General features: G+C 40.3%; 1 protein-coding gene across 1 annotated transcript in view; it reads left to right on the forward strand.

Annotated features, from left to right (window-relative positions):
* The window catches only part of emilin1a (elastin microfibril interfacer 1a), a 60,236-nt gene that overhangs the window by 24,898 nt on the left and 8,861 nt on the right, over positions 1–26,477 (forward strand). Inside the window, exons 2-7 of the mRNA XM_072443972.1 lie at positions 16,107–16,223; positions 20,920–21,143; positions 22,266–22,365; positions 23,572–23,680; positions 24,006–24,176; positions 24,985–26,271. Of these exons, the coding sequence (XP_072300073.1) occupies positions 16,107–16,223; positions 20,920–21,143; positions 22,266–22,365; positions 23,572–23,680; positions 24,006–24,176; positions 24,985–26,271 (2,008 nt within the window). The remainder of the gene's footprint in view (positions 1–16,106; positions 16,224–20,919; positions 21,144–22,265; positions 22,366–23,571; positions 23,681–24,005; positions 24,177–24,984; positions 26,272–26,477) is intronic.

Genomic DNA, 26,477 nt, shown 5'->3' on the forward strand with positions numbered 1-26,477 from the left:
ACATGTAGAAGTGTCCCAGTGACCCACACCCTCCTCCTCTGCAAGGAAAAGCTACAACAAACCCAGTGGGAAATTTGTTCTCTTAAGGAAATGAGTCCTCTGCTTTTGATCCATCCACGGTCAGGTGCAGCGGGACCAGATCCAGATGGGGAGCTCGGCTTGTTCAAGACCACCTTAACTGGAGGATTTTCTGTTTCTCCTCCCGGTGCTCAAACACTGCTGGTGAAAAGGACATGGAGAGGTTGTTCTGTAGTTGAAATGGAGGAGAGGAGAGCGGCAGTAAACAGCAGAATGATGGTCGAGAAAAGAGAAGTACTCGTCAAATTAAATCTGCATTTGTTACAACTTTGCTTTCATACAGCAACACTCAAAGACATTACATCTAACAGTTAAATAAGAGCCCAACGTTTGTTACAACATATTTTATAAAGTAGTGCAACAAAACAAAGGTCAGATTGTTAATTTGTATGCTGATCAGATGTACATTCATTTATGTGGCTTCATTCATAAAATAGATAAACAATCCTCCCTTACTCACCAACTCCTTACTCATTCTTTAGTCTTATACGGTTAAAAACAGAGTAAAAAAAAAACATCGTCGAATCTGGTGATGTTGAGCCTGAGCGTGACCATAAAAGGTGAGTTCTATTGTTTTATTTTCTGCTCTGAAATGTTGATATTGCAGTGATTTGTGCTCTGGTTGGACAGTTTGTGAGGTAGAGCCCACGCCTCACACAGTCTCACATCTTCACATTATTCACTCTTTCCACTCCATTTGCTCCGCGTCCGGTCGTGTCTTCAGATCAGCATGTCGTCTGCTGCTGCCCCCCTCCATGTCCCACTTACATCTCCGGGACACCTGTTTCACACTAAAACTCCCCGAATTCAATCTACCCGAGTGATTTGCAATGAAAACAATGAGGCGAGAGCGTCGACTTATCGACACATTCCAAGTCAGAGCTATTGCTAATGTTCCGACCTGACAGTTTGAAAAAGGTTTGGGGGATTGCGTAAGGAGCGATTCTGCGGAAGAAATGTGCAAAGAAAAGGTGGTAAAGTGGTGTGGCTTGTGAATGTCAATTGTGTCATAAAATGCAACTATTTATCAGGAATGACATGTATTCTGTCGGCTACCATTGAATTATTTATGTCATTTTAATTTGCTTTCAAGTTGCTACGGAACCAGGGCTGCACATTTGGGAAAGAATATCTAATTAGTAGTAGTGTAGTATATATGATTTGTGTAGTAATTTACATATTATAGTTGTGAACTGTGGTGCAAAGTGTTTTGAACAGTTGTACTCAAGTAAAAGTACAGTTACGTGACTAAACATCTATTCAATTACAAATACAGCTTCAATTACAAGTACAGCTGCCAAATCTGTACTAAAGTAACAGTAAAAAGTACTTGCTACTAGTAGTTACGTTTCAAACATGGTTTTAGTCCAATTTTAGATCAGACTTTTATACAAAACTTTATTAAATTAACAGCTTGAAGCATAGTTAAATGTTTTAAATGGCAATATGCATATTCTTTGAGCTCTGGCCAATCAGAGCAGGCGATGCAGCGACGTTTTGTGAGTTTGTACCTTTAGAGTAGAGACAGAAGTGAGGCAGCTGAAGAGTGGGACGATCGGGACATGATTGGTGATTTTAAATGTTACTAATTACAATTACATGGCTAAAATTATACTCAGTTACAAGTACAAGTATAACTCTACTCGCTTCCTGTAACGTGAGTATTTGTAGTGAGCTACTTTCCACCCTGGCTGTAAACCGTGGCGATTGCGATTAGATTTACTACCGTCTAACAGAAGAATGTTAGTACAGACCCAAACAATACCATTAGCATTTTTATGACAGGATATTTAGTCGTTTGTGAAGGAAATTGTGGCACTTCAAGAATCGCAGCCTTTGATTTGCTGAGTCCAGTCAGATTGCATTTTCAATACGTTCGCAGTGGATTTTGCAGCTCTTTTATGAACGCTCAGGGGCTCGTTCTAATTTGGTTTTGTTCATTTGGGCTTAACTTTTATGTCAGGTGTCCTTCCTGAGATAATCCCCTCTTTAATGGCACGAACTGACGCTGCCAGACTAATTGGATTTGAACTGAAACATCATTTGACGATATAGCAATTTTAAACAGCATTTTCATGATTTCCGCCCTCTAATATCCTCTACAAACACATCTCCTGCATCCATGGAGTTCAGACTGGACTAACTTGACTTTACGGCGTGCTGTGGTCTTCAGATTTGACGCAGTTGCAGTTGTATCTTCTCAGACAAAGGCTCAGACTGTACTGGCACATGGAACTAATGTGAGCGCGCCGTCGTTAGTGGTAATCATTTGAGAGAAACAGGGTCAGCGCGGGAAGTACGTTGTCAACGCTGCAAATGTTTGTGTGTGGATTTGTGAGATGTTTTGACACGTTTCCTCCCCTGGGCTTCTGCAGAGTGGAACAACCGAGGCCTTCTTTTACATGCGCAGTCGAGGAATAGGTGTTAACAGTGTTGAAGGCATTAAATACACATAATATGTATTCAGAATGTATTCAGAATTCATTGAAGTGACTGTTTACGCTTTCAAGTTAGTTTCCTGAAATCAAAGGAACTCATTTCACAATGCAGGTTTCAAACTGCACTGTGTTAATGAGAAAACAAGCGAACAATTTGTGCTTTGTGATGAATTAATGCATAACGAGCGGTGGAAAAAACATTCTGCTGTTTTTGCTGTGTGGTGTTTTTAATGTATGAATAATATCATGTAAGTCAAAGTTTTATTTAGAATACATAATACTCTAAACAGACAATGAAACCCTTACGAAATACATGTTAATGCAGGTATTAAAAAAAAAAATACATTTACAAAGTGTTCTTCCCAACTCTGGTTTAGCTTTGTCAAAAGTATCGAAAATCAGACATCGAAAAGGGTTGCTGCTGTTGTTTTTCTGACTCTCGCAATGCATTGTGGTCTATTGTGGTCTATTCAGCCACAGTTTACCTTCAGTACTACACTCAGACACCAGGTTACAGACAGTTATTTAAGGCAGTGACAAACTAGAACCGCGTCAGATGAAATGAAGAAACCACTCGACAGAACTCACTTGTCTCACAGGTTTGACACATTGTTGATGTTCGATGACTGAAAAGCCCTCGACACATGAATCCCAAAGTATATTATTCCTGCGCGATCCTTTACTCCGTCCGGCATCCGCGTGAACTGTCACCAATTTGTTGAAGAATTGGAATGAAAACCCCAAATGACTAACTTGCAATATAGACGTCACATTGAATCGCGTCTTGGCCCGTTTGAAATCAGATGCAGCTTCCTTTAGCAGGGCGCAGAAGAGCCAGCGCGCAGCTCCTTCCAGCTTACAGTAAATGATGTTTACACTCGGCGACGTTTAAAACCGGGGCTGTGTTATTTTTGACTGAAGGCGCTCGTCCATCAAGCCAACGTAGTCCAGATGTGCTGAGGCGAAAGCGTTTCAGCGCGAGCGTCAGGCCAAACTCACTAAGCCATTGATAATGTGATTTATGACACCGCTTCGGGAGGTCGGGAAGGTCAAAGAGACGGCAAACGGGTAAAGAGGCCGTTGTTTACTGGTTCTGTCGGCCTAGAAAGTGTAGTTTGTGTGGACAATTTGTACATTAACAAGAGGGTTTCAACGGCGCAACTAAAGCTGCATTATCTGACTTACAAAAGCCCAAAACAAAAGGTGGAAGTGTGTATTTATATCTGACTATAGTTCATAACTCTCACCAACTGTTTCATTGCTAGAAATAAGAATGCACTGGATTTAAAGAGCATGTTATAAAGGCACCTAACACACTTAATGGAATTAATTTGGGTTTCCGCTGGTTTAGTAGACACAGTGCGCAGTAGAAACACATGAAATCAAGTCAAAGTTGAGTACAACAGTTTTAATGAATGTTTCTGGATCGATGTGAGACTGAATTCTACTCTGACAATGTTCAAATCTAGACTCAAACATTTCGGTTTAACTGTATTTTAATGCATTTTGTGGAGCATTTTGAACGGCTTTGTGCCTTATTTGACAGGTCTGAAATCAATCACAGACTAAGGCAGTAATCAACTAAAGATATTCCTGAAAAAGAGACGAGGCAAAGTCTAAATCTGTCAAATGTAGTAACCTCACGACTGTACGTCCAGAAGTGGTCAAAGGAAACGCAGATTTAACTGTTTGAGTCGGTCACAAAACTCCAGCTCACTCACTCTGCACTTTCTCCTATTCCGTTGTTATATTAATCCTTATAATCCTGATTAAAGAACTGGTCGACTAACGGAACAAAACACCAGTCACCGATTAATCGACTATATAGGACTACGACAGAAAGAAGAAGAAGAAAAGACAGAAAGAAGTAGAAAATAACACTGAAATAACTCAAACTTGAAACATCAAAATTTAGAACATTTTGGTTCATTGAGAACAATCTGCTTCATAGAAAACATAATGCATTAGTGGTATAATTCATTGTGATCCAGATGACATTTGGAATAGTCCGTGCAAACATCTCAGTGAAGTGAAGTAATGTATAAGATTTACAGACAGACGTGCACCATAAAACACGTGCAATACTGACTTAACCATGTGCAATACTGCAATACTGACTTAACCCTGTGCAATACTGACTTAACCATGTGCAATACCGCCATATTCATGTGCAATACTGACTTAACCATGTGCAATACCGCCATATTCATGTGCAATACTGACTTAACCATGTGCAATTCTGACTTAACCATGTGCAATACTGACTTAACCATGTGCAATACTGACTTAACCATGTGAAATACCCTCATATTCATGTGCAATACTGACTTAACCATGTGCAATACCCTCATATTCATGTGCAATACTGACTTAACCATGTGCAATACCCTCATATTCATGTGCAATACTGAATTAACCATGTGCAATACCCTCATATTCATGTGCAATACTGACTTAATCATGTACAATACCATCATATTCATGTGTAATACTGACTTAACCATGTGCAATACCCTCATATTCATGTGCAATACTGACTTAACCATGTGCAATACCTTCATATTCATGTGCAATACTGACTTAACCATGTGCAATACCGTCATATGCATGTGCAATACTGACTTAACCATGTGCAATGCCCTCATATTCATGTGCAATACTGACTTAACCATGTGCAATACCTTCATATTCATGTGCAATACTGACTTAACCATGTGCAATACCGTCATATGCATGTGCAATACTGACTTAACCATGTGCAATGCCCTCATATTCCTGTGCAATACTGACTTAACCATGTGCAATACCGTCATATTCATGTGCAATTACTGTCGTACTCACAAGCAATTAAGGCCATATTCATGTGCATATAACTAATGTAAATATTTTACCATTATCATTAGTATTATCTTGTCTTACGCTAGCTGTTTTTATTTCATTTTATCTTTATTTTTCCCCTCCATTCCTTATTAAGAAATGAGAGGTTTTGTCTATAGGAGTTTTTGTTAATAAGAGTTTTGTTCATAAGAGTTCTTCTATTAGGAGTGTTCTTTTTAAACTTCCTATAAGTGATCTGTCCTTTTCCTCTGTATCTACCTGCGTTGCAACAATTAAATTTCCCCATGTGTGGACAATAAAGGAATATCTTATCTTATCTTATCTTAAAACTGCAAAATGAAGGCTGTATTCTTCTAATCTTCCCAATCACATCAGCCCAAGTGAAAGTGAAAATGAAAGAAGACATGGAGTGGATGACCTACTCTGCCAAGAAACATGACTTCATTTATCTCATGTTTACACTGACCATCATCACGTCAACACTCAGTAAATATCACTCTCCATCTGTTTGTTGTATGTTTTTGATCAAGAATGAAACACATCAATGCTCGGGTTTAGACACAGCCCTTGATTTGATTATATTTATCACATTTGTCATGCTTGAATAACATTTTCTGCACATTTATTTGCAAATAAGCGTGTTCTGGGAATGTCTCTAGCCGTTCTTGTGACTCTGTGGTGAATAATGTGCGTAGCGCCTGTAGATGCCGGGTCGAGTTAGTGGACTTTCATCTGAATGTGTCTCCTTGCTTCTCTGGATTAATGGGGCTTTATTGGATTAGTGCTGGGAATGTTTAACTTCTGGCTGCGCGCTCAGAACAGCAGTGACGATCTGTGTGTGTTCAGATGTTGTTTTTGCACGGGTCATTGAAGAAAGTCAACCAACCTTTATCATTGCCCAAGCGTAATTTACCGACAAATGGGATTTAAGCCAATTAACACACACAAGGTGCACAGCGTGTAAGCTACAACACCTGTTATATTTCATTTTGTACGAAAAGTATTATTTGATGCAGAAAACAGTGTACGCTCCAAACTAGTTGGACATGTGTTAGTGTTTGATTGAAGGACACATATGATGCAAATTGAGCTTATAACATTGTTCTTGTCGTTGTGTTTGGCTTTATTCACACGTGTTTGATGGATCCTGTTTGATAAATCCTCTCAATCTGAAAAAAAAAACGTTTTGTTATGTCAAAATATTGGAGTTTTGTGTCGTCAAAGGTCGAGCTCAGCGATCTTAAGTGCTGTTTTTAAGTTCATAAATCGTTTTCATAAGTCATTTCTGCCTCAAATCACGATCATTACAACTGCGAGGCTGCATTAGCATGCCTGCAGATAAGCTAGCATTGTTTATCTTGTGTAATTCCATCTGCAGCCAGTAGATGGAGCGCTAACAAAATTCTTTACATGTGAAACACCTGACCAATACGAAGTGCTTTGTGTAGACCAGTTTTTTGGAGTTCTAAATGAGCAAATGAACTGAAAAGCAGGTTTAAAGGCCAATAACAATACTAAAATGCATAATATGTGTCTTTTATTTGAATGTAGCTTGCTGTCATTCACTGTTACGTCTGTGGCAGGACGGTGTCAGTTAGTTCATGTCGAGTTTGTGGATTTTAACAGTGGATATGCTATTCTTTTCACACCAATGACAGCTATTTGAAACAATGAGCGGATGTAAAGAGGTCGTCTCAACGCAGCAAATATGACTCCTCTGTATATGACTTCCTGCTCCCCAGACAATAAGCGCTAGTGTCGTCACGATACTCACACTCAATTTTGATATACATTCTATTATATTTTATTTGTTACAATATGCTGTTTTCTTTTTTCATTGTTTTTAAAGAATAAACACAAAATACACAACAGAACACGACCAGAGAGCCAAAATATAATACATATTAACATCAGCTAAACATTCAAAGATAGAAAATCATGGCAAACAATACCGTATTTTCCGGACTATAAGTTGCACCTTTTTTCATAGTTTTGGCCGGGGTGCGACTCATACTTATATTATACTTATATACTAATACTTCTACTCCGGAGCGACTTATATGTGATATTATTTTGTTACTTTCACACCTTATTTCATACTCCAGTGCAACTTATATATGTTTTTTTCTTCTCTATTATGCATTTTTTTGGCAAAAAATAACTCTCAGACTTTTCAGGAAAGGTGAAATATTTGTCCTTGTAATGTTATTTTACATTCAAATGGGTGTCTAGCTTCAACACTAGTTATAACATGGAGTGGCATCTGAGTCTTCATGAGATCCTTGGCACAAAGGTCTCCGGCTCGTCCTGGAAATGCCAGAGGGCTGTGCCGCCGTCAGAGCTGCTCCATCACGCTGGGAACTGGTCAAGCGAGTAAATTGAGCGGCGTTTCCTGTCGAAAGCGAGCCCCCGCCCTGTCGCAAACACAAACTCATTCAGAGTACAGTCATAAAGGCCGCTCTTGTGCGAACGCTGAAGGACACGTGGAAAATGTAACAGTGTGGAGACGATGGCCAGGAGTGTAGGGTAACAAACTAGTACAAGTACTGTAAGGTTATGAATGTCCACCCACTTGTGGAGGAGGCGGGGCATTCAGGTTTGATATTGATTAAAGAATTGTTCAAGAATTCAAACACGACACACTGCCTAAGTGTGGGTAAGTTTGAATCGTATTTTTAAGAGAAGAATGGGGCACCAGCCGGATAATCTGCAATTTACCAACTCTAAAATCAGATATCTAGATTAATTAATTAATTAGAAATTAATTTGCTCGTTGATCTAAAGGTTTGAGAACGGAACCGTGACATTGACCCCTTTTCTGGAAATGAAGGAACACTTAACCAAATGTGGGTTATGAAGATTTAATGACCAAAGAATTAAACAGATAAATATGAATCAGGAATATGCAAATGAGTCGATAACAGATGGAAAACACTAGACATGATGGCTCTAGATCTATCTAGGTGTGTGCAAGAGTTAACTCTAAGATGAAATTCAGCCAGCCTGTGAGGTGCATTCATACGAACGGAACCAGAAGCTGTGATCCTGAGGAGACGGGCCTGCGTGGGGTCCAAGGGCCTGCGTGGGGTCCAAGGGCCTGCGTGGGGTCCAAGGGCCTGCTCTGGAGCTCGGCTCTGACGTTGTCTGCGATCTGCGTTCTCCTTGGCTCTGAGGCGTTCTCCTTGGCTCTGAGGCGTTCTCCTTGGCTCTGAGGCGTTCCCGAATGAAAAGGCCGTCGTGCTGCTCCACCGATGTGGCTGATCTAAAAGGCTGTGGCCTTGAAAAAGTTGCAAAATGTCCTTGCTTGATTTTGCGTGATGCAACATCAATCACGTTTTTTAAAAACGGGCACAGGTTTCTTAGTTCCGGGAGGGAACATTAGCTTCTCTTGGAAAAGTCTTTGTCCCGTAGCGTAGCATCGCTCACGCTAACTAGACTTTTTACAAAGATACAAACCCTTTTAGGACTGCGCGGTGTTAGAAACTACTGCGATTTGTGACGTGGCTGATATAGATGTCGTATTCCTATTTCAATATATTCAACCTGTCAGCCTTTTCAACACTTTCATTATAAAACAGGACATTTCAGAGCAGACAGAATAATTTAATGTTGGTGCAATATAAAATAAAATATCCTTTATTTGACCCAAAAAAGGGGGATTTCCAGTGTTGCAGGAGAATAAAGACATGCAATACAAGACAAAGACTCTTGAAGGTTTTGAGAATGCTATTCTAGAAGAAATATACTATTTTAAAAGAAATTTTGTGCATATTTTAACCATGTTTTCATGTTAAACTAAAGTAAATGGTATCCTATCAATATTGCAATCCCCAACATTTCTGGTATCACACAGCTCCACTGCGCGGGTCAAGCAAATAAACACTACAATACTGTGTACAATAATGACTATGGTTGTGTACAGTGCAGCAAATGGAACAAAATAAACTACAGCGACTTCAGCAGGATTTATTATTACAGTGAATGTATAATTATATTGTTTCTTTGTTGTATCATTGATTATTGCCTTAGCCAATATTACAATATCAATACTTTTGCTCAGCCCCAGATCACAAACATATCAATCAAAGATACATTAATAATCAGTTGAAGATCGAAGCTTGTTTGACACTGATTCAGCCCGTTGTAAACACACTGTACATCACGTTTACTCGGCCATAAAGAGCCCGTCTCAGTCTGTGATGCTTCAGAACTGTGTGAACGCTGCCAAATGCACATTTTATCTGACACGAATGAGACTTTAGAAGAGTGTAGAGTCCTGAATCACTCTGAGCTACACTAACAACCGTCGTCTAGGAGCCAGGACACTGCTCTACTTCATCTGTCAACATCCACACGTTTTCAATCCCTTTGTGATCCAGGCCTGGTCATCGCTGTATGTTTTCCATAAATCTTAAAGCCTTACAACACGCACAGAACTAACCACAACGCAAGAATGTTCACATGGCATAATACAAGATGTCGGAGTTAATTTAATGAGCGACCGCACTGGTAAACAAGAGACGGTGCAGTAGTTTCATGCCGCGTTGAGCCCTTTTGTCGTCATCCTTCTGCTGCTTTTCGTGCTTTTTTTTCTTTGCCTTTTCATATTTGTGGTTTTTGCAATGGCAGGTCTAATCCCTCACGTCGTTTGTGTCACATCAGCACAATGTGGAGCACTTGGTTTTAATATTAGTTTCTTTATGTTGATTTTTCTTTCCATTGTGCCCTGGGATTTTGTGTGGTAACTCTTAATGCAACATGGCATCGAGACGTATGACTTATGGTGCACTAACGTCTGTCACAAACCACAGTATCATCTGGCATTATCATCAGAGGCTGCTGTGTTTGGAGGCTCTGACACACTTTCTCTTAAAGGTCCGGCCTCGTTATACAAGTTTGACCACTTATATTTCATCTTTTGTGACTTGAATTATATGGAAACTGTATCATCGGTTCAGTGAACTGCAGAATGGATGGAAAACGTGTCAGTCTCAGTCTGTGACACAGGGAAACAGAGCGTGGTTATTAGCAACATGAGACATAAATACATGGATTAATATAGCTGTGGTTTTCAAACTTTTAACATTAAGCACCAAGAAAACGTTTAGTTCAACTTGATCTAAACCAGGTCTTGCATTACCATTCTAGGCATAAACCATGTGTAACAGAAGAGTACAGCACACCAAGGGTTCTAATATGACGTAATGATGCTAAAACATAGACCTATTAATACTAAGAATTACTTTTTTGTGCCGATATCTGCTATTTTGTCTTGCTGTTGTGACCAATACCTGAGCTGGGGAACCTAATTTTCAGACCTCAATCAGATCGCTGCTTTTGGCTCTTAGTTCCGGCTTGATAAAAATTATAATGATTTATTGTCATTTGCAGTGGTCTCATTTTGTCATAAAAAGCTGTTATTTTACAATAGACTCTTTGAAGGGAAAACACAACATTTTCCTTTAAGATAAAACCAAATGATGTTAAGTTATAGTAAAGTTCACAAATTAACAAAATGCATTTATCTGGGATATAAAACTGTCTGCTGCATAAGTGTGTAAATATACAGCCATCTTTTTCAGCCTAATTTATCTTCTATTTCTGTTTTCATTCTGAATGACACATGGACACAGAGACTGGGGCAAAACAAAACATTGGTGCCAAATTTCTTCAATATTTTCAATATCAGATCAATACTGTTATCAGGGGAAATCCTCCGGTATCACAGATAAACCATATTTCATTCATACTTAATAATAAAAGGAACAAAACGCAGGTGCAAAAACATGATCAAACGCTAGGAAAAGGATGCACACACACACACACACACACACACACACACACATACACAGTAGATTTCCATGTATCTGGATGAGGCTTCAAGCTTCTCTAATGATCCCAGTCTGTTCAGAAATGCACTCCACACTTCCAACCAAAAAAACACTTATGTCCAATCCGGTAATGTCTGCAGGTTCAGCGGATCACAAATATTCAGATTTATTTGATACTCTGTGAACACTCCAGAGATGATGGAAAGCGTCTGGTCTACTGTACATCTGCCATGCAAATTAGAGCCACCGACTGCACACAAGAATGCATTACGTCTCATTTGGCAACAACAATCAACAATCACGCATAATCAGGTCTAGCTGTGCTCGGCCGTTCTGAATGGAAATAACCCACAGAGCTCTCAGACTCGACTTTAAGCTCTAATTTAGTTGAATTTACAGTGATACAGTATCAAAAAAACAAATCTACAGTGGATTAAATAGACATTAAAGCAGATATTGTTAGTTTCTTAGATTACTGTGTTAATGACAGCTGTTTCCATAATAAACTAAAGCCAAAGTACTTCAAAAACTATTCTAAATGTACAGTAAATTTAAGAAAACATTTTTTTACTTGCAAATAATGAATAGCAGAAAGAAACACTTAAGTAGTTAGTGAGTCATATAAGTTATTTATTCAACCGTCTACAGCACAAATCTTATCGTAGTGCAGAAAAATAACAAAAAGTCCCCTTCCAGTACCAAGAAAAAGCGCCCACGATAAATACTGACCACCAAAAATGACGGTAATCACAGCCAATCGCACATTTACTGACCTCTTGTGGCTACAGTTGGGATGACATCACATGCTGCTCATTTGGAGTTTCCCCATTCCTCTGTTCCAAAAAGAACTTGTCATGCAGAACGAATGAATGGGACTTTCAGCCAGTCCGTCCCAGTTCACGTGTACAGTTCTTTAGTCTTTTCCTCCGACGCCGCCCTCGCTTGTCACAGTTATTTATGGAAACGGTCCAATGTTTGTGTAACGACTCTGTCTGATCGGCTTGTAATGGAAAACACTTGCTCTGTCGTAAACTCTGTAGACAAACGTCACTGTTTACACCAAACTGTTGTCTTTTTGGGTGTGAATCGACAAACTGTGTGTTATCTGGGGCTGCGATTGACCAAAAATGTGTGTAAGGATTTATGTGGGACGGGACAGCAGCAAAAACGAGAAGATATGGAGAGAGTTAGCGAGAGTGACTCATGAGTTTAATCTGACATATAAATACACTGTTTGCGAGTACTTTTCTGTATAAATAGTTGTTCTTTCATGTCCTCCTTTGCGGTTTGGGTTAGATACATAGAGATACTTTGCCACACCCCCTTTTAGTCAGCTAATAATAGCTATATATTAGTCAGTCGATAAGACATGTCAACTATCTCCAGTATCTCTCGTTTTGGAAACATCGAGCATCTGGGAAGTGATATAAAACAGTTGTGAGGTGCTGGATTCACACAGAAAAGATCCATCTGGTCTATGCAACTAGCAATTTTTTGGATGAATCGACTCATCTGTTAGTTGTTTCTTTCGATTAATCGATTGGTTGTTCGGATCGTAAAAGGCCAGCAAATGAGATTTTTAACAAAACAAAAAACTAAAATTGTAGTGTTTCTTGCGTCGTTACTTGCTGCTCTGTCTGTCATAAAAACCTCTTCTCTCATCACATGACTCGCTTTGGTGTCTATGTATGGCACAGAAAACGATTGTTCAGTTGACGACTATTTCAATTATCGTCGATTGAACCTGCGAGCTTCTAGATGTGGGGCAAGAGGCACGACCACTGTGTCCTTTTCCTTATGAAGAAACGTGAGCATTGCTGAAGCGGACTTGAGCGACGCACGTGTCCGAGTTGTTGGAATATCCACGTGGAGCAGGAAGAGGGAAATGTGCCGCGGACTCTTAGGCTTCGTTGTGTGTCGATCTTTCACACCAGCGATGTCGGGACGTGCCTTGCTCAAAGACACGGTGCGATTCCCGTTTGGCCCTAGCGAGTCTCCAAATGTAAAGGAGAACTTTCTTGGATGATGCACGACGCTCTTATTTGTTCTTGCTACAGAGATGAGGTCCACAAACTGAAAAGCAGAGGCGACTGAGCCTTTTCTTTGCTTCCAACTTCAGGAACAGTTCACACAAAACATTAGAAACAGAAAGTCTCTTAACAGTTTTATATAGTTACAGACCCACTTCATTGCACTTTATGTAAGAATTGTTGTTGTTTTTGTTTTAATTGTACTCGCCCTAAGCCTTGTATTTTGTGATATATGTCGCTGCTGTGTGAAGCACTTTGGGCACCGCTGGTCGTTTTAAATGCGCTGCATGGAAAAATATGACCTTGACCTTGACCTTGTGAGGAGAAAATACCAGTGATAGTAGCTGCACTTCATCTGTAGTCGGGGTCTGCTTGTTTTCATAGCTGAGGCCCCGGGAGACGGCAGCGAGCAGCAGGATGTGTTCACACATGCGGCTTATCGCCATCGAGCCCTGACCGTGTGATTTACATCACAGCCAACGTACAAGTTCACCTCAGAGTGTCATGGTAACACCACATTCTGAACACCGTACCCACCATGGATGTCTAATAATATCTGATGTTAGAGTCATTTTGAGACGAACAGTTTCAGAACTATTACCAGACCAAATGATAATATTAAAGAGACTACTGTTGCTTTTGGGTTAAAATTACATGATTTTGTCTAAAGAAATGTGTTTTTATCACTGGAGTGGCTTAATTAAATATAAGTCGCTCTGGAGTACAAGTATAAGTATAAATATAAGTATAAGTCACACCTCGGCCAAAATTATGAAAAAAGGTGCGACTTATAGTCCAGTTCTGATAAAGCTCAGGAGGATTCTAAACCTGTTGAGGAAAAGTCAAAGTTCTCCTTTTTTGTAGTAATGATACTTGTACAAATGAGTATTTCAATGGGCCCAGATCTAGTATTGATAAGTATCTGAGTTTCACCTCCTGTAGGAGAAAAACAACACATTCAATCAGAGGTTATTGCCTTTGCACTGCTCCATCTCCAGCTCCTCTCCATAAACTCTGAACGCTGGAGTGACAGTAAGTGACCATAATAGGAGCTCGGGATCTTAATATGAAAATGATGATTGAGAAAGAGGCTAAATGGCCCTAAACTTTCTCCTGCTACAAGGACAGAAATGCAGAGGTCACGAGAGGTCGTGGAGATGAGGAGGAGTGAGGGAGGGAGTGCCGACAGTTAAGGACGCCGGGACACCAAGATCAGGAATGCTGTTATTTTAAGATTACTCAGGCAGTAACAAAAAGCATGACACGTGCGTGATGAATGGGTAAATGGAGCTCATTAGCAGTCTGAATGTCAAAAAGATCAGATTTATTTTGGATTGTGAAGTGGAAGCTGTGTTCATCCGATGATGTGGTCGTACATGTGTCTCTTCAATCGATTTACTTCAGTATCAAACACTGAACATGCAAAAAAGTGCGGGAAAAGCATGCGGCGTGCCAGATGTTTAATTGCTAATTCCCAGAACAGCTTGATGTTGTTAGAAGTCATGGCTGGATGTCGATTAAGACACAAAGCGCGCCATTGTTGAAGTTATCTTGAGATGATCTTCGCTCTGCCAAAACTCAAAGGAGATTCTACAAAAACTCACTCTATGACAGTTTACGGCCCTCAATTATTGAGAAAAAAGTGAACGTTTGACTTTGTTGGATGGGAACTTTGGGGGAAACATTTATCATAGTTTTACTTTCCGTTAAGTTGCAGTTGTGAAGACATTCTGAAAAATAAGAGTTTAAAATGACAAGAAGAGTTATTTAAAATAAATAAAAAAAATATGTGCACGGTGGCAAAGGCGGTTAGCGCTCTTGCTTCCCAAGAAGGAGATCATGGGTTCGATTCCCGGACCAGACCAACATCACATGATCTCTCTGGGTGGAGTTTGCATGTCCTCCCCGTGTTGCCGTGGGTTCTCTCCGGCTTCCTCCCACCGTCCAAAGACATGCATGTGTTAGGTAAGATTGGTGACTCTAAATTGGCCCTAGTGAATGAATATGAGCGTGAAATGTCTGTAATGTCTATGTCTCTGTGTTGGCCCTGCGACAAGTTGGCCACTGTCCAGGATGTACCCCGCCTAAGGCCCGAAGTCACTGGGATAGGCTCCAGTCACCCGTGACCCCGAAAGGGACCAAGCGGTAGAAAATGCTGCTGAATGTCCGCACTGTTCTCTACAGAGGACACTATTTAGGGCTCACGCCATTTTGCAGTGCAGTCCGAATGTCTCACAGGTAAAAAAATAGTGCACTCAAAATGTCCCACAATGCACTTTGAAAAGTGGTGTGCAGTGATGGTCACTAGACAATATTGACCACAATGCATTGCGAGAGATATTTATGGTGAAGCTGCTGCTGACACATTGATTGACACGCACTGTCCTCATTGAAATAAGTCCACAATCTGTGAAAGGTTCATCAGCAGAGGACGTATTAGACCTTTATCTTTTATTAGAAATGTTTTGTGATTCATGTTTTAAAAGCTACTTTACTCCAAGCTTTGAAGTGCAACAAACTCACATAATATACATAACAGAATGTGTTTCCTATAATAACTACACACTTTTTGATATTGATTGGAGCGTAATTTAAATCATGGTTATTTTTTTATGAGCAGGGTTAGTATAATTATCTTCTTCCTGTTCTTTTTGCTTGTGCCCATAAGGATGATGCTTTACAGTCATAAGTTGGGACTTGTATTTATGTTAATTTATTTTCAGTTTGTTTGTTTTCTTCTGAAACTGGCACTCACCTAATGAAATGGCGTGAACAATAAACAACAACAACAGCACATTTGGATTATTCCACCGTTTTAGGAACTCGATCCACGACTGAAACAAGGGGAAATCTTCATGTGGCACTAACGTTGTTTCTCTGGCCCTGGACAGGAACTGGTGTGCGTACGTGGTGACGCGCACAGTCAGCTGTGTGATGGAGGACGGTGTGGAGACGTACGTCAAACCGGATTACCAGCGGTGCACGTGGGGCCAGTGTCCCAGAGTGGCGTGAGTCCTGCAGTTTAATGTGTCCTTTGATTCACTTGTATTCTCAGCTAATCTGAGACTTCCTGTTCTCTCTCTCCCTCTCTCTCTCCCTCTCTCTCTCCCTCTCTCTCTCTCTCTCTCTCTCTCTCCTCGAGTCCTGTGTTTCTTCTATTTTTCATCTCTAGCTCTTATTCCTTCTCTTGCTTTCCTGTCCTCTCTTTCTTTTCTATCGCTCTTCCTCCTCTTTCTCTCTTCAATGTCTCTTTCTGTCTTTCCCCCCTCTCTTCTCTCTCCTTCTTTCTGTCCCCCCCTCTCTCTCCCTCCCTCCTCCTTCTGTCTCTCTTTCATGTCTGTTGGACTTACACTCGTCTGGTCAGAAGTGTCTGGAGCGAGACAGAACCAGGGCCAGAAAGGAACAGACCAAAGCCAATCTTTTCTAACATTCCCAAAAGGATCTGTTAAAGAGGGAAAAGGTTTTACGCTCACATTACCAGTATTACATTTAGGCTCTGTTTTCCCTTTCAGTCAGATGTAATCCCTTGCTATAAATAGTGGATAAATCAAAGTACATGAGAAGATAGACACAACAGATACAGTTCAGGGTGAAGTGTTGCTGATTTGAACGTTTCTAAGACCCTGAAATGTCTGAAACGCACAACAAACGCATCGGTGTGGTCACATGACTGAAGGAAAACACGCAATACTTGATTTTGTATTGACAATTGATCAGTAATCTTTTAATAGAATCTCATTTACCGCTCAGATGTAATGTTGCACGAACAAAGGGCTGTTTGACTGAACTGTGAGTCATGTGTTTGAGCGGGGACCCTGACATCAACAGCCTTCAGTACAGTTTATCTGGCCTCGACACAGCAACAAGACAAAGTGCTGTACTTGTCATGACACACTGGTAAATCTTTATTTCAAACACGTTGGAGATGTTTGCGTTTTCTCCTGAGCATTTCTTGATCCCCGTCTTCAAAGGGCTTCACTTTAAACCTGGACTATTTCAAGAATGAGCCTCAGTGAACATTCGCCTCTCAGATATGGAGCGAGATGTACAATTCGACCAGATTAACGTTTCACCCCCAAAATACTTGGATTAGAGTGAAACTAGTCATCCAGTAGAGTGCATTAGACTTAACTATCGTGCATTTACTTTATTACAGGTGCTTTTATTGCTCAAAAAAGGAAAAAAAGAGAATAAATAAAGGAAAACATCCATATTACAAGTGAGCGAGTCTTCCCCAAAAGTCACATAGTGCATCTTTAAGTAGTGATGGAAGGTCAAAGGTTATTGCTATAAAAACTAGTCCTGAAAGTATATTGTTTTCATGACTTTTCCTCCTTTCTGCGTCTCCCGTCTGCGCCTCTCAGCCCCCGTTTGTGTTTTCATAATGAGACCGCATCAGGCTCTGTATTCTCATGCTCTCGGGCCCAAAAAACTGGAAGATAAAGTGTTTTCTGTGGCTCTGAAATGCAAGCTGCTTTACCTGGAGGAGCAATAGTACGTTGGCAAGCTGAAAACCAAGCTTAATTCAACGCTACTTGTTACACTTCTGCAATAAAATCACTCACTTTCATCGCAGTGACTTATAATGTAGCGCAGAGTGACATTAGTGATACGACTACACATAAAATGGCCAGAAAGTTGCCAGATTAAACATGAGCTCTGGGACATTACATAGATTTAGTGCAGTTCAAATGCTTCTGGAAAAAGGAACTGGAATAACATTTCAAGTTCACAGAGCGCCTTTAATCCAATCCATCAGCAGCACGGTTTGGAATTTTCCAACATCTTATGAGTCATTTGACATTAAAGTCCACTGTAGGCAGCTCGCTGTGGGATTTCTGCTCTTATACTTTGCCCTCGCAGTCATGTCCAGTGGCAGAGTGGTTTGCCCTGTTCCTTCGCAAGGAAAAAAGGCCAGAAAGTCCTCTTCCTGCCGTTGGTTCCACATTTAGAAAAGCATAACTCTTCTAAAACGACCCCATTCGCTTCTGATATGTTGCACTCATATGTCATATGGGCTACAACTAAATTTTGACCGTTTTGGAACAGTGGATAAATTCACATGTTAAAGTGGAACTGGAATTGCCACAATATAGAGCACATGAGTGTACAGAGAAAAAGGGGTGGTTCCAGCTCATAATAACTGCACCATGAGGCTGGTTTCCATGAGCACTGGTCTGGGCTCACGCCGGGGCGCTGGCTCACGGCAACAGGAATCATAATCATTTCCTCTTCAACTCTTTATGGGTTTTTGCTTAAAGACTTTGACAAATGAGGTGAACACTTGCATGTTTGTAAGTGTTTGTGTCTTTTTATAAGAAACAGTCAATTAGAAAAAATTAAGTAAAGACGACCCAATTGTTTTTAATGTGAGATTATTTCAGTTTGTGACATATATTTCATCAAATTTTTCATATTCAATAAATTAGCGTTAGCATTAGCATCATGACACAAACACAGGAGTCATTTTTAAAGTTTTTCACATGTTGTCAGCCACATCCAAGTGCAGTTTGCTGTTAACTGTTTAATCAGTCAGTTTTTTTGTTAATGAAGCATGAACAAAGGCTACATTTATAATTAATAGTTTAAAAATGGTTAGGAGTTATTAATTACGCAGTTAGGGTGTAGTTATTATAAAATGTGACCAAAGTGTTGAGCCGTTGTGTCTCTCTGAGAAGTGTATCAATGTGTTACAATGACAGTAAATACATTCATTTAAAATAATAAATAATAAAATATAGCCGCAAGCGGCAATGATCGGCCCTCGCCACGCCGCCGCCACACCGCCGCCACGCCGCAAGAGGAGGGGGCGCTAACGCGCCCCAATTGTCGTTTTATTACGCCTACTGCTGAATCTGTGACGCTGTCACATCTTCTCCCCTTTGTTTTACCATCAAAAAGCAATTTTATTTTGAATTCTTGGCAAAATGTGCGGCTTTGCCGCACAGACACCGTGACTCTTTGAATAAAAATGTGGATAACTTTTGATGGTCCTGAAGATGAGTCTCACCAAATTATAGGTTAATAGGGCTAACGCCCTAAGAGGAGTTTGTGAAAGTCTAAAGTGTAAACATGTTCTGGCGATTTCCCCATTGGAATAACATGGAAGGTTTCGGTCATCGTTACGGCAAAGCCATAACAATTATGACATGGGTCTCATTGACTTTTTTTATGGGGATGCCAAAATTGAGTTGTGTGTCAAATTTCATATAATTTCTCAAAACTAAATATTTAACCTCCATATAAAATCTGTAGGGGGCGCTGTGGCTCCAAATTGATTTATTTCACTTCAAGTAGGTTTAGGGCAAAGAGTTTAACAACTGATTCTAATTTGACGCAATTCGGACTTTATCTGCGCAAACGGCAGAAATGTTAAATTTGGGAGATTTCTGAAATTCTTGCTATAGTTTGCGGCTTCGCCGCACAGAGACCGTGAGAGGTATCAATGTAATTTGGATAACTTTTGATGTCCCACTCCTCAGTACCATTTTCACCAAATTTCAGCTTTTTAGGGCCACCGCCCTGGGAGGAGTTCGTAAAAGTACGACGTTTGGAAAAACTCCGAAGTCATGTTTAGCCATTTTTGAAGCAATATGGCCGACATTTGGTTGGGCGGACGGCGTTGCCGTAATGATATTTTTTACTTCTCTTGTCACCGTCTACCTCTGCGCCAATTTTCATGATTCTACGATCAGATTTTTTTTGGGTCATTTCCCATCTCTCAATGCATTTTTGGTACATTTGGGGGCGCTGACGCGCAATTTTTTTTAACTTTAGAAAAAGGAAATAGCCAGAATGTAGAGAGGCACGATTTTTAGAGGTGTGCTAATTTTTGTGACTTTTCGTCAACGTTCACTGGGTGAAAAATAGGGGGGTTGGTCCCGAGAAGAAGAAGAAGAAGAAGAAGAAGAAGAAGAAGAAGAAGAAGAAGAAGAAGAAGAAGAAGAAGAAGAAGAAGAAGAAGAAGAAGAAGAAGAAGAAGAAGAAGAAGAAGAAGAAGAAGAAGAAGAAGAAGAAGAAGAAGAAGAAGAAGAAGAAGAAGAAGAAGAAGAAGAAGAAGAAGAAGAAGAAGAAGAAGAAGAAAGAAAGAAAGAAAGAATAATATTCCGATGCGAAAACAATGTTTCCCATTTTTCAAATATCATAAACTATACATTTTCGGAAAGCGCTCGCGCTTTCCTACCTCATGGTGTGGGTCCCTGGTCACTGACGGGTACTGTCGTTAATTTTGAGTGGGCTCCGCCCACTTTGTGTTTTTGGCCCTCTATACAGTAATAATGTTCAATTTTTGCATTACATGCTTATATGCACGGAACATGCAAGAGATGGGGAACGTATTCGTGAGCTACTTAGCGCAAATGAGTGCTTTATATGGGGATGACGACCGCGAAGTGCTCGTTTAGTGCGTACTTTTGCACGGGCTTCGCCCGTTTACAACGGTAAAGTTCCATTTTCCTACTACTAATTAGTATGCACGGGGCGTGCGTGAGTGAAGGAGTGCGTTAGTGAGTGTTTGGAAGTGGGCGAGCGCTTCGCGGTCGATTTCGCAGCCGTGCTTTGCACGGCCTTACGAGATTAATAGGCCTCTCGCCAGCTTGTGGCGCTCGGGCCTAATAATACAATTGTACAGCCTGATATAGGACCTCTTGCCAGTGTCTCGTCTCATGGGAATGTCGTGTGAAACTGTTGTGTGGCTGTGCTCAGATACCGGACGTACAGGAGGCCGCGGTACAAGGTGGCTTACAAGATGGTGACGGAGATGGAGTGGAAGTGTTGCCACGGTTACTCCGGCGAAGACTGCCATGAGGGGCCGAGGGTTCCCACGACGACGCACACGGGACGTCCCAGAGTCACACAAACGGGCCACATCCCTGGAGGAGGAGGAGGAGGAGGAGGAGGAGGAGGAGGAGGGCAGAGAGGAGGAGCAGGTACAAACAATACAAACTTAAAGGACAAATATGATGCATTTTTTGTGTTGTTATCAGCCTTTAAACACGCTCTTGAGTACATTTATTTTGCCATCTCATGTTTCAGAGCTAGAGCTGTATCTCTGCTGATCTCCAAACTTAAACTACAGAAACAAACATGTCTGTATACTGTATGTACTTCATGTTTTAAGCTTTGCAACTGCAGAAACCCATGTCCATATGTCCATACTGTCATGTAACTTTCTCTGCTCGACCCTCCACTATTAGAGGTCAACATTGTTTCTCAGTTTAACAAAATACTCAATGCTCCAATATCAACACATTCCAGCTGAGAGTGAGGCAAATACTTACAAATAAACCAGGAGCAGTAAAAATAGTGAATACATGCATTTTGTCCCTTTGGCGTCAATAGTTTGGTGGAGCCACAGTCTAAAAGCAGTGGTGAAAACGAGGAGAATGATGGGGATTTTTTGTGTTATGTGTAAGAGAGATTGTGTATTTTTAAAGCGCTTTACAACTGAACAAAAGTGCCTTCCATTAGTGCGTATAAAAAAAGAAGAACAAAAATATATGAAAGTACTATAAAAGGAAATAGAAATAAAACTAAAGTCCATTTATATATGTATTAAAAGCAATTGGCTCCAGCAGCAACTCCAGCTTGTAAAATGTAAGAATTGTCCAGCTTGAATTGTAATGGATAGCTTCTTCTATACTTCAATTTTAATTTTTTCAGTTTTTAAATTTTAAACACAGACACGTTAAATACAGAGAGAGCAAATATATATATATATATATATATATATATATATATATATATATATATATATATATATATATATATTTTAACACCCAAAAAAATTAAATCAAGACATAGAATTAAATGAAATTATGGCACATTTTGTCTTTCTGTCAAAAAGTAAAATTTTCAAATAAATCCTTCTTTTTTCTGTTTTCTGAATTATGATGTCGATCCTGTCCTCGATTGTTGGTTCAGTTTGTGTCATCCATTTATTTTTTATGACTTTCTTTCCTGCTGCCAGAGGTGTGCTTCTAAGGTTTCCATTTATTGTGTCATGGTAGGAGTTTTGAGTCCTAGAAAAACGTTTTTTTTTCTTCTTGCAGGCGACAATGAGAAAATCCGGCAGCTGGAGGAGACGATTCGAGGCCTGACCAAAAACCTCCACAACATGCAGACCACCATCAACGGCATCAACCAAAAACTGTACGTACAACTGAAATAAAACATATTTTATGGATGAATAAATGCATTTTGAGTATCTAGAAAGGTGCTTTATAAAGTCAATGCATTATTCTTCTACTCCTGGATTCTGAAAGCAACAGTTTGTTCATGTCCTTTGTTTTGTACATGTTATTTTCTCTGGACAGTAGTGTAGACAGAGAGTAGCAGTGTGTATTTATCTAAAAAAGACAAACTCCCTAATGGCCGTATGAGAATTCCACATGTAAACAGTCAAATCTACAGCCGTAGATATTGTTTCCATTTGTTTGTATGAGTCTACAAGATGGAGTATGGGTTTGTAAGTAAATATAATATGTTAGTCCTCACATCCAGAGTTAATACCCTTGACAGGATATGTGCATGTGCTTTGATAATGTGTTTACGGAACATGACATGGAATAATATGTTTATTTCATGGATCAAGGAAAGAATGCAATTTTTAACAGTGACGCTCAATACTTAGAACCACATTATAGTAGTATTTATAGAGTATTTCATATGGGGTTTTGGTCTGAATAACTTAATCACTATTTCTAACTGACTAAATTAATCAAAGTAGTGAACTTGTTGGTGAAAAATGTCAAAAAATTTGGTTAAATAGAACAAGACTACATGGTACAACAAAGGAACATTCACCATTGTATCAATCATAGGTGTCGCATACGAACTCGGTCGTCTGAGTAAGTATTGTTAAACATGGTATTTCAAACACTTAATAGAGTTAGTTTAAAGTCACATTCATGTTTAACAGCTATAATTCTTGTGACAGACTCTAGTTCTGTTCAAGAATGATGGCTGCTGTGTAATTTGTAGAGGCTTAATTAGTTTTGGCAAAGCTTGACCATTGTCATCCTTATTCTTTAAAAGTCATTTCAAACATATAAAACCAAGAACAGAACAACATTTTCTTTGCATTTTTTTTAGAATGTTTCTTACCATAAAACTGGAATTATGTCACATCTTTCTAATGTTGTTAATAAATTGAATAGGTCTGACTGGACAAGCTTGCTTTAAAAGAAAACAGAACATAGTGTGTGATCGTCCACTGTAGTATCTCCACACAGACGTCGTATTAGAACATTGTTTAGAGAGTTTGTCATCAGTTCATTTTGTTTGTCTTCACAACACACAGCCTATGCCTTTTCTCTGACAGAACATTACACCTTTTATTTCATCTTCTCCTGACAGTCCTGGTTTGACTGGAGGCTTAACCCCGTCCGACTCTGCACAGCCTCACATGAAGGAGACCATCAACAACATCCAGAACAAACTGGACCAGCTCTACAACAGAACAGAGGTAGAGTTCATCTGTGTGAGAAGACGCTCCTGTAGCATGTATTACTGCCTTTGGGCATCGCCACATTATTGTATAGAAAGTATGTAAAAGTAGTTCAGCCCTGTCCTCTCTAACATGAACATATCCTATAATAAAGCAGAAAACAGGCGATTAGGAAAACAATCTTATAAAGGAAGATATCAAGTTACAATATTCTATATAAATCTATGGAAGCGCAAGAGGATTAAATCAAATAATAAAACATCTTTAGGTGCAGATTGGACAGTTTGAGGGCTTATGTGTTGCCTGTAGTGGCGCCCCTTAAATGTGCGTTGTCTTTTTAAAGGTGCACGATCAGACGCTGGTGAACATAAACAACCACCTGGTGAACGGAGGGAACGAGCTGGAGGGCGGAGGCCGAGAGGACGGAGTCACTGGGACTCAGCTGAACACTATGAAGGAGCAGATTCTCACTGAGCTGGAGAGAAGGGTCACTTTGTCCTGCTCCTCCTGCCAGGTCTGCTTCTGTCTTCATATGGGCTCTTCAGTTTATTATACGTCCATTTTATGAATATCTTATTGTGGTTTTGTGATAGCGTCAGTGCAAAAAGGATTACCTGTTTTGTCTAAAAAAACATTTTTCCCTTTTTTTAGTTTGATCAAGACATAATTATCTAGTTCAAATAACTCCAAATCAAAATTTTAGCATCAGTCCTTAATGAAGAGTGTATTGATATTTAGTATTGTCTTAACTGCCAAATTTGCCGAGTCGTCAAGCAAAGCACCAAAACCACAAGCCAATCACAAACTCGGCTGTCCCTGCTCTACAGTAAAGCCTTACATGTAGATTATACATGATGACAGCCACCCACTATTCCAACACGCTGAGACTTTCTTGGGCTTAGAAAAACGTGCACAGACATTCCATTGCAATGAGGGATGAATGAATAAATCATAGCTCCACAACTATTATTATTGTAGTTTATTTTGAAGGGACAGAACAGAGAGCATTGCCACATTTAAAAGTAACCAATGCCATGTCCAAAGGGCATCTAGCTAAAGGCTAATTTTCAGAAATGGATGTCGCTCATTCGGTGCCTGTTTCTGCTGTTTCTGCTGTCTCCCGCTGGAAATGAGCCCTTAGTTACAATCTACAGTTTAAAGCGTGAATCTCATGTGGAAATCTCATTCTCACGTAACATTACCATTCAATGTCCAACCAAATAAAAATAATAATAACAATAACGTAATACATTCCCTACAGCTATGAATGATGAAAAATGTTTGATGTATGAATTATTCAGTATATTTCCCCTCATACCCAGGCTGGCGTGGAGGACCTGAGGCGGCAGCAGCAGGACGACCGCGATCGCATTCGTGCTCTGGAGAAACTGGTCAGTTCTTTGGACCAACACGTCCGGACAAGCCTCGACATCACCCGCGCCGAATCCGAGCGTTCCAAAACCTGCTGCAACTCCCTCGAGGAGCTGGAGAAGAGGCTCGCCGACACCGAGGCGCGGGTCACCTCCACGTCCAACAAATGTGACGTCATCAAAGGGCGCCTGGACAAGGAGCTGGCTGGTTCTGGCGGTGGCGGGAAAGGAAGAGTCACAGACGACAGGCTGAATGGTAGATTGAGGGAGTTGGAGAAAAAGGTTAACAATACGATGAGGAAAACGGAGCAGAGATGTACGAATTCTGGCAACAACTTAAAAGATACAGTGCAAAGAGATGTGACCCAATTGCGAAATCTTGTACTCGGACGCTTGGACGAAAATAGCTTCAAAATCGGAAAAGTTGAGCTTGACATTGCCGTTCTTGGAGATACAGTGAGGGACCATAGCCGGCGCTTGAACCAGTTTGAAAATATCACATCGTTCTTGGATAAAAAGCTCAGAGAAACGACAAAAATATGCAACGAGACTTGTGGGAAGAAGGCAATTAAGGACCACCACAAAACCGAAGACACCGTTAAAACCTTAGAATGGAAAGTGATCTCCAACCAGGACGAAATCAAGAAATTCAACACAAAGTTAAATGATTTATCAATTTCCGGAGATTCGCTCATTGACAGAGTGATAATTTTAACAAATGACGTGAAGAACATCAAAGGATTCACGGGGGACAATGGTGAACGCTTCAATCGGATAGTGACAGAAGTGGAAACCTTAGGACGGGATATTGAGGACTGTTCGATTTGTGGCAGAGTCGAAGATGATTTGAGAAAATTTAGCAACGCCACAATGACAAGTCTTAACAAATGTCAAATAGAACTGACAGATTTGAGACGGAAAGTGGACAACGGTGAGTCCACCTGCTCCCAAGTGTGCTCGAATCTGCAGGAGGAAGTGGGGCGCCTTAGAGAGGAGGTAGAGGAGTGCACCAGAAACTGTAAAGTCAACATCAACGATCTAAACAACCGCTTGGATGGACACAACGATCACAATGGGCGGCTGGGAGGAGATCTGAAGTCCATACAGGGAGAACTGGACAGAGTCAAGAACTCTTTCAGCTCCTTCAACGACACACTTAAGAGTCTGGGCCGGACTGTGAAGGGCCATGGAAACACACTCACCGATCTGAGAAACAGCAACAGGAACATACTGACTGAGGTAGGACTATTACATGTTAACGTTTATGTCTCATTTTTAAATGTAATTTTTGTGGTGAACAGTCCTCCACCTGCTTGTCTCCATGGAGATGTAATTGCTTTGCATAGAACGCTCCGCAGCATGGCATTAAACTTGGCTACATAGGAGACAAGCTGTAAGAACCTAGGTTTTTAAAGGTATTTCATTAGAGATCAACACTTTTGAAT

Source organism: Eucyclogobius newberryi, unplaced genomic scaffold (assembly GCF_026437365.1).
Source record: "Eucyclogobius newberryi isolate DKJ021-1_F unplaced genomic scaffold, fEucNew1.0.hap1 SCAF_1, whole genome shotgun sequence".
In the NCBI taxonomy this organism is placed as follows: domain Eukaryota; kingdom Metazoa; phylum Chordata; class Actinopteri; order Gobiiformes; family Gobiidae; genus Eucyclogobius; species Eucyclogobius newberryi.